Genomic DNA, 9,251 nt, shown 5'->3' on the forward strand with positions numbered 1-9,251 from the left:
TCTTTTTTCATGTGCCTCACCTGTTATGCACTTCAATAAGAGACTTTTTGTTGCTGTTTTTTTCTCATGCCTATTACAAGAAGCAAGATTGCAATGATATAATTTGGCAAATTTGTTTATTGTTGATTTGGTTGGCGAGAGTTCCTCCACTGAATAATCATCATGTTGATTCAGGCTGGAGACCTGTGGGACGGTTGCCTAACCAGCTTCACCTCCACAGGGAAATGGTCACTGACGGCTAATGCCTGAGTGAGGAGAGAAAACATTGTTTCAGTGTAACATCATTTGTTTTTGGTCCAGTTTGGCACAGATGAAACAAACTGGACCAATATGTACTGCAAAAATAACTCAGTGGAAACGAAGACCACTTTCATTGACTTTTCTAGAAACTCGGCTACTGACACCTCCACCAGGCCGTCACACCTGTAGCCACGCCCAACCGTGATGTCACCATGCACTGCCCACACCCTGAGTACACTGTCCAGCTTGTGTTACGTTACCTTTTTACAGACCGAACATTTGTACTTTGCAAATGAAGTGAATTATATTATGAAGGAAGATTGAAGCTAGAGTTGTTTTTACCAGATGGTGGCTGAGATTCAGGTCCATCATGTAGTCGTACACCCCAGCACTCCTCTGCACCACTCCCTTCATCATGTCAGTAGTGACCACAATCCTGCAAATGCAGAATAAGAGGTGTGATATCGAGCAGTTGTGTCTGTGTGCACGCAAGTGCGTGTGTGTGTGTGTGTGTGTGTGTACCTGTCGTATGGGCAGTTAGTGTGTGACACTGTGGTGTCAGCCTCATCGGTGATCAGCCAGAGGAAACTCTTGTCTGTGAAGAGGCGGATCTTCTGCCAGTCGGAGCCTGATACATAATTGCAGCCTGCGTTGAAGTCACCCAGCAGAACGATGTCCTGCAGGGAGAGTGTGATTCGTCTCATCTCATATTTTTACCAAATTTATTCTTTGCACTCCTCACCTTTTTTTCTTACACATTTACATTAAAATAATTGATTTTGTGTGTGTGTGTGTGTGTGTGTGTGTGTGTGTGTGTGTGTGGGGTTATTTGTAGACTTGAAGACAGTATTCACATTGGTCTTCCAGCGAGTGCGGACATCAGTCACCACATCATAGAGAGCATCCACTTCCTTCACTGCGAAGTCTGGAGAGGTGTGCTGAGGGATCAGGACAAAGTTCTTCACAGCTACAAAACAAAGAGGGAGGGAGGAGCAGATCACTGAAAGCATGTTACGACCCCTCAGATTTGTCTGATAAACATTTTGGAGAGGCCTGCCCTTAGGTTTGGAACCACTGGACTAAACTAGTCCAATTTTATATATTGTAAAAATAGTGAAAAAGCAGAGTTACTGTCTGCGCTTGCCACACTCTTCCACAGCCTACCGGTATATTTGGAGGAGAACATGACAACAAAAGGCTCTCTGATGAAGGTGTCTGTCCCAAAGAGCTCGTTTCCGTCGTCGTAGGTGTAGTTTTTAGCCACGGACACCGTGTCCTCCCTGGAGAAAGAAGACACCTCTTTAATCACATCTGTTTTACCGTGGTTAAAAACTCAGTTACAGTGGCTAGAATTAGCTCCACCCAGACCAGATACGTGCAATAAAATGCTTCTTAAATGTTTCTGCATCAGCAATTATAAGATATCATATTTAACAGTCACTCTGACAGTAGCCATTATGTTGTATTACACTGTGTGTATAGTTTTAATACTAATTACTTTTTTTTTTTAAATCTTTATTTATTTTATGTTTGTTTTTTTTCCCCACTTCCAAATCCTTATCCGTCACCCCCACCCCACACCATACTCAGGTTGGAGGCACCAAGGGAGAGAATAAAAAACACACAAAAATTTTTCTTTTATTAAAAATAAAATGATAGTAATAAAAAGATAAGTAATGATACATTTTAAAAAATGAGTATAAAGATACACATGAAGATAACCGTGGTCAGTCCTTTTTCGTGACTGGTGAAATGTGTGTATGGGGAGAAGTCTGCTTCCATTTCAGCAGGATATTGAGTTTATGTCCAGAAATTTTCCTAAATTGATCCAGTATGTGTAGAGTGACCAGAAGTGATGGCAGGGTTTGAGATATACAGTAACAAGTCGTCCGCATGTTCACTGTTGTCAGATTTCTACAAAAGAACATTTTACTGTTGTAATGGTTTTGCTTTTTAACTCTGGTACCTGTAGAGGAAGAGATATCTCTCCTTGTAGGAGTTGCGGCCCAGAGGCTCGCTCACAATGTGTCTGTACCTGAACTCAGGAGAACCTCTGGGAAAAACACACACACACACACACACACACACACACACACACACACACACACAGAGTACGGATGAAGAGCATCTTTTTGTTGAACTTATATCATCATGTGAGTTTATGAGCTGTCTACAGATTTCTACAAAAGGTCACCATCCTTTTTGCCTTCCACACGTGTGTAATGATATATGCCGTGAATGTGTATGATTTTTATAAAGCGTGTCTAACTTGTTGACATGCTCCATGAGTTTGTTGGTCGCTGACAGATCGCTGTCTCTTACTTCCTGGATCAGAATGATGTCATAGCGGTGGACAATCTGTAACACACGCAGAAACCACATAACATCACATATCTGATAAGGGTTGCTGTCTTTTTTGTGTTTTATTATGAACAAACACACACTAATTTTACACATAAAAGGCAGCTCACTGGTCATGAGGAGTAGACTACTACTCTGTACAGTTATAATGTTTAATGTTTTCTGTGACTCTGGGAGAAAATAACCCCTGGTGATGTCATAGTGATGTCATCAGCGTTTACATGACAGACAAATTTTGTACACAATCCATTCATTAGAAACTGGGAGGTCTAAGAATAAAAGAATACTGCATGCGAAATAGGAAACAGTGGAGTTTCAGACCGTGCTGATGATGTTCATCAGAGTGGCGTTGGACGCTTTCTTGTCTCCAAATGACTTGATGTTGAAGGCGCCCAGCAGCAGAGAGGTAGACAGATGTAGCAGGGTCATAAAGAGACCCAAAGCACACACCAAACGCATCCTGGGTCAAAGAGGTCGGACATGAACGTAAGTGATTTTCCTTTTGTTTTAAAGAAATCTTTTGTTCATATCTATACAGACAATCCTGCGGTATACTCAGTTTATCATTGTCATGATTCGACCAGTGTATTAGGAGTTGAATTGCAAGTCAAACATAACTGGTTCAATTTAAAACAAATGTGATATATATGATATATAAATCAAATCAAAATACAACTGGAAATATAACAGCTGTATAACAAGTTGGATCAAGTGATGAGGATCATAGAGTCAGCCAAATGTAATCGATTGCACATATTTAAATGTGCAGTTGTACGATCAGTCACATGACCCAGAAATCCATTACTTACCTTCGACGTATTGTGGGAATGAGAGACGGACGTAACACCTGCCCCCCCTGGACATGTGACAAGACTGATCCCTATTTCTGGCAGTTTATCTTACTGCAAATATTTAGTGTTTGGCAGAGGCATGATTCATGCTGGCATGCTGCGTAAAATATTACTCAGTTGGAGAATATATTAACCTGTTACCCTGGCTACACTGTTATTGGAGCTGGTGCGCAAAGGATTCTTTGACAAAGGTTGTTAAATATGGAAAAAGGCAGCTGTTATAGTGTGATCTGTTTCAGTGTAAAACCATATCCTGTGCTAGTGTCAAACCATTTTTACCATTAAGTACCATTTCTGCCATTAAAGAAGCATGGCATGGAAAAATAAAGCTGAACTGGAATTACAACCAGGATTAAAGATGGCGAGAATTATAATCTTCACAAAACAGTTGAAAGTATTGTACTGAATAATTCATCTATGTCACTGCAACTGCTGCAAAAAGTCCACAAACGCACTTATCGATATATGAATCTGCTGTTTTTGCATGAAAGGAAGAGTGAGAGGTGCATAGCTACCTGCTTCTGCGTGGGAGAGAGTTAGGCCTGATGTAAGTAGAGCACAGAGGCTTATTTGTGTGAATCCCTGAAAAGCTCCACCACAATTCATGAGCAGACCCACTGATAGCATCTCATGGTTTTTATTTACCTGCGAGCGCATGTGACGGATTCAGGCTGGGGAGGAGTGAAGAGAGGAGGTGTGTTGTGGATGGGCTACAAGGTTTTCAGGTGATGCAACATGGCAGCCATGTAGGATGTCCTTGGCCCTTGGGTTAAAGTGGGTCAAGGGATTGCTTTAATTCCCAGAATTTGTAGACTACAATGTGGTTGTCTCTTCTTTTGAGTGTGAGTGACTCATTTTACTGCTGATTTGATTTAATTTCTTCATTGATTTCATACATTTTTAAGACCAGTTGCTTATAAATTGGTTTGTGGTTTCCTGGTTTCCCAAGCCAGAAAAAAACCCAAAACAAGTGTGGGCTCGGTTATGGTTCAGCTAAAACTTTTCAAGAAACAGTTTCTAAACTGTTAAAAGTCTCATATTGTAGAAAAAGTGAGATGCCTGTGTCTTTTGTGATTACAAAGCAGGTGTAGGTGTAAATACTGTAAAAGTAGTAACACTTGCAATCAACAGACAAAATGCACACAGCCTGTACTCAAAAACTGTCTTAGTACTTCCATAAGTTTGTGATGTCACAACGAAACAGCCAACGCACTTATATGCACTCAGCACAGCCAACCATGACCCACCATTCAGCCTTGCAAGATATGGTTTGATATGGAGTGTTTACCTGAAATCTGCTATATTTTTATTCAATCACTCAGGAAACAGTCAGCCAATCAGACGAGAAGCTTCTACTTTTTATTTTGTGATAGTAGTGAGAAGGCAACAGGTGGCATAAACACATGATAATGAGAGTTGGTTTAAGGTCTTGTGTGATGGAAACACAAGACCTTTTTTGAAAACAAACATTTGCTGCTTGAAGATTTGAAGTAGCTAAAGTCAGTGAATGTCCAAAGTAAAGGTGTTTCTTTGTAGCTTACTATTTTTCTGTATGAACTGGCGTAAATACAATTTATCAATTTAACATTCAGATGTACATTATTTTATTTTTATTTTTTTGCCAGTATCATTTTATTGCTTCACAGAAGGAATCATTTTTTGATTTATTTATTTTTTCCCATTTTCCCAGATGAAAGTCTTACATGGGATTGACTCTTCCACCTCAACTAATCACTTCTGTGAGCTTTTTTTCTTGTTTATACCATCTCATCTGACTTCCCAAAGCATTTCTGGCAGAAAACCTTTGCTAATTAAAATACATTTATAGCAAAGAGATGGATCTAGTAATGAACCATTTTTAGATCCGTGTTGAAAGCTTAGCTGGTTCGTAAAGCTTTACTTTGCTATCACTTGGTTTTGTAGTGTTAAGGAACCAAATGCTGAAAAAAAAGGTGTTTTAAAAACAAAAAGAGACTTACTTACTTGAAGAACTCCAACTCCAGAAGCAAAACCCAGTAACAAAAACTAAAACACAAGAGAAACAAATCAGGTGAAAGGCAGGAGCAAAAAGCAAAAAACAGACACAAGAGCATGACACACAAGGAAACTTCACAAAGGCAACCACGAGTACAAAAGACGAACTGACACAGACAACAGGGAGCACAGAGACTAAATACACAAGGTAATTAAACACAGGTGAAACACATTAGGGGGTGGGGCACATATACAAATGTAAAATATGTATATATGTATTTTCATCTATGACATAATGTGCGTGTACATATAAAATAAAAACATGCACAAAAAATGATATATGAAACTTGTATTGGAACAATTTATATTGATATATATGTCTATCCCACCATATACATATGTATGTTTATGTATGTATGTTTATATTGTAGACATATGTTACATAAATATATATTCATCCCAAACCCTGTCAGTATATGCTGATAATATATAGAATGGGAGAATGTGAAGATAGACATGTTTGAAATTAATACATACATACAGAATTAATATACAGACAGGAAGTAAAATAAACGCAAGACTCACAAAAGAAGTAATTTAAAAATAAAACAGGAAAACAATCAAAAGTCCAAACATAAGGAGCAGACCATGACAATTTGTATGATTTTTTTTTTTTTATATGATTTTTTTGTATTTTTGCCTGAAAGTGAATTTTATCGGTATTTTGATTGTTAGTGTATAATATGTATTGAAACAGTATTTGGATTGATCTAGTGGTGTTTACCTGGTTTAGACTGTAGAGAAAGGTGAAAACCCTTTGTGAAGCCATTTCAGATGAACTGGATGAAGAATAATTTTGTGCTCTGTAGTGGATGTCGGAATAACTTTTGATATTGCAATTTGGTCATATTGCAGCTGCTAAAGGTTCATTGAATAAAGCCAACACAGATAGGGAGGTAGGACATCCTTGCCTGATCACCTTGACCGTTGAACTTTGACCTTTAGCCACCAAAATCTGATCAGTTTGTCCTTGAGTCTAGGTGAATGTTTTTTACCGAATTAGAAGAAATTCCTTTCAGATGTTACTGCGATACCGCATTCACGAGGCCAAAACCATGTTTTGTGATGTCACCATGACCTTGACCTTTGACCTTTGACCTTTGCCCCCCAAAATATAATTCATCCTTGAGTCATAGTGAATTTTTGTGCCAAATTTGAAGAAGTTCTGTCAAGGCATTACTGAGATATCATGTCCACACAGCCCGGGACAGCCCAAAACCGCCTCTGGCTGTCGCCGGCACGATGCCATGCTAATATGTTGTAGAACAGGAAATATCAGGTTTTATTTAGTGTTTATTTCTACAAGGAAGGTTGGTTCATTACATCATGTTTTTTTTACGACAACACCTTGTTAACAATTTAGGAGAACACTTTAGAACACAACCTGTAATTTACAGTGTAATGTAAATAACGGGCTGAATGAGTCAGGTCCTGTTAATACACTTACTGGTTCATAGTGGCTCTTAAATAAAGGTACACTGAAAGAAAACAAGAATGTGGTGAATAAGGACTGGACATTTTAGAAGAAATGAGGAATAAATTACTTGTGTTTTATTGGGCATCACAGCATCCCATGAGGGTCCTGACCCGCTGTCCACAACAGGATGTAAACAATGGTCAGAGGTGGACAAAGTAAACAGCTCTATTACTTCAGTCAAAATACTCCTGGTCAAATATTACTCCAATACAAGTGTACGTTTTTCAGTCACATTTTTACTTGAGTTAAAGTACTGGAGTACTTGCTTTAAAAAAATACTTAAGTGTTCAAAAGTACTTTTCTTTTATAAACAACACATTGTTGTATTGTTCCACATTTACAGAACCTAATGACACTGAAACAACTGATACCTACATTGACTGACTGTAGAACCTGTAGAAGAAAAAGCTTGTAGAATGTGCCGCAAAGCTGATAGAAATGGTCATAAAAAAAACAACTGAATCAACAAAAGGATAATTTTTTTTATTTGACACACCCCCCACAAAAAAAGCATAACAGTGATCAAGTTTGGTCATGGTAAACACAGCAAACACTTTAAAACGAAAGGAATCTTTCTTTATTTCAAAAACCTTTAAAACATGGACTTCAGATAAGGCTTTGGTGTTCTGGTGAAGAATCTTCTGCCTCATCGTTATGTAACATACAGTCATAGATAGGACAGTGACAGGTTAAAATTAAGCTGTTCAAAAATGCAGCAGCACAACATGACAGTAGTAGGAGGAGTAGGATTTGCCTGTGATGAACAAAGCGTATGGTCTGTCACATTTTCAAAATAAAATGAAATTCATTCCTCTGACTGAAAGCTTTGCGTCAATAGAAATGTAGTGGAGTCAAAAGTACATGTTTGTCTTTTAAATGTAGTGGAGTAAAAGTCATACGTTTCCAAAAAATATTAATACTCAAGTACAGATACTTGAAAAAGTACAGTACTAAATGCACTTTGTTCCTTTCCACCCCTGAGGATGGTCAATTGATCAGAGCTGAAAAACCAAGAGGATGCCTGATGACCTGGTTCCCAACAGCACTTCCTGTTTGCCTTGTCCTTCGCCAAAGGATACAGAAAACAGAGGAAAGCGATATTGATTTAGTGAACGCATGGAGGGTCCTGGAAGAATCTATACCTCAAAAGCTGAAGACAGCAGTGAGAGTGTTGAAGACACATACCAGACCGGCAGAATGCATCTCAAACCTGTAAGAGAGAATCATGTCGATTGAACTAAAACAGACAGAAATCCGATAGACTTGAGAAGCTCTGAGATGAAGAAGAATGAAGGGTTCCTTGTAGAAGTTGATGAGGTCTACAAAGATAAAGAAACTATTGCTGGTGGGAGGTGGAGGTTGTTTTTTTCTTGAAGGAGCTGTTGTCTGTACTGTCTGCAAACAGAACTGTCACTATCCTGGATGTGCAATGGCCAAGAGTCTTGGAGGCTGTGAGGTCCTAAAAAGAGGCCACTGCACTGTTTGTACCATTAACAAGTGTCCTGGATAAGATCATGTGAAAGAAACCTGGAGGTTTATGGACAAGACAAGGAAACTTCAGAAGACTAAAAAAGAAATGAAAGAGAAAGAATTTGAAAAGAATAAAGCTGAGAGTGAGAGGAAATTGAGCCTTTTGGAAAATCTAGAGAAGGAAATGAAAGACCTGATAACAGCACACAAGGATCATGTTGTCAATCTGGAGGAGATCGCCCTGAATGTTAACTCACTTATGTCCACTTGGACTCCCTGACTGAGAAGATGAAGGAGAAAGGAGACACAGAGAAGGACCAGAGACTGAAGAACATGAGCAGTCGAATGAATGAAGGAACCAAAAGCAGGATTGAAGTAAGTATGTTTGGTAAAGTAACAGCAGGTTGGTAAAGCAGTTCAATTCTGTGAAACTTCTCTACTATGTAATGACTGTTGCTGTTCCATCAGTGTGTTCACATGGACTTCAGTACACTGGTTACAGTCAGCTCTCTGTTATGTAATTGGATTTCTTAAATCACATGTTTGTCAGCTATATTTCTCCTGCAGAACAGGATGTTCTTGTAATTACCTCCTACCCTTTAACATGTAGGTACACATGTGCAGGACAAAGATTTCAAAGACATAAAAGAACAGTGAAGTAGGTGGATCAAAGAAGACTTCATTACACATGGGCACGGGCATCTTCCGATTAGAAATGAAACTAATATAAAATAATAATAATAAAATACGTCAGCTTCCACGACTTATACAGTATATATATATACATATATATATATATATATATATATATATATATT

General features: G+C 38.5%; 1 protein-coding gene across 1 annotated transcript; it reads right to left on the reverse strand.

Moving 5' to 3' along the window:
- Window positions 1-99: 99 nt before the first annotated feature.
- LOC111223716 (deoxyribonuclease-1-like) lies at window positions 100-4,076 on the reverse strand. Its single transcript, XM_022747959.1, has 9 exons — window positions 3,968-4,076; window positions 2,923-3,061; window positions 2,510-2,598; window positions 2,207-2,293; window positions 1,405-1,520; window positions 1,095-1,207; window positions 763-917; window positions 583-676; window positions 100-245 (listed from the first exon to the last, which is right to left on the reverse strand). The coding sequence occupies exons 2-9, from the start codon at window positions 3,058-3,060 to the stop codon at window positions 171-173; spliced, it is 867 nt and encodes a 288-aa protein (XP_022603680.1). The 5' UTR covers window position 3,061; window positions 3,968-4,076; the 3' UTR covers window positions 100-170.
- Window positions 4,077-9,251: the final 5,175 nt, after the last annotated feature.

The sequence above is a fragment of the Seriola dumerili genome, unplaced genomic scaffold, assembly GCF_002260705.1.
Source record: "Seriola dumerili isolate Sdu_G_001 unplaced genomic scaffold, Sdu_1.0 BDQW01000113.1, whole genome shotgun sequence".
NCBI lineage: Eukaryota > Metazoa > Chordata > Actinopteri > Carangiformes > Carangidae > Seriola > Seriola dumerili.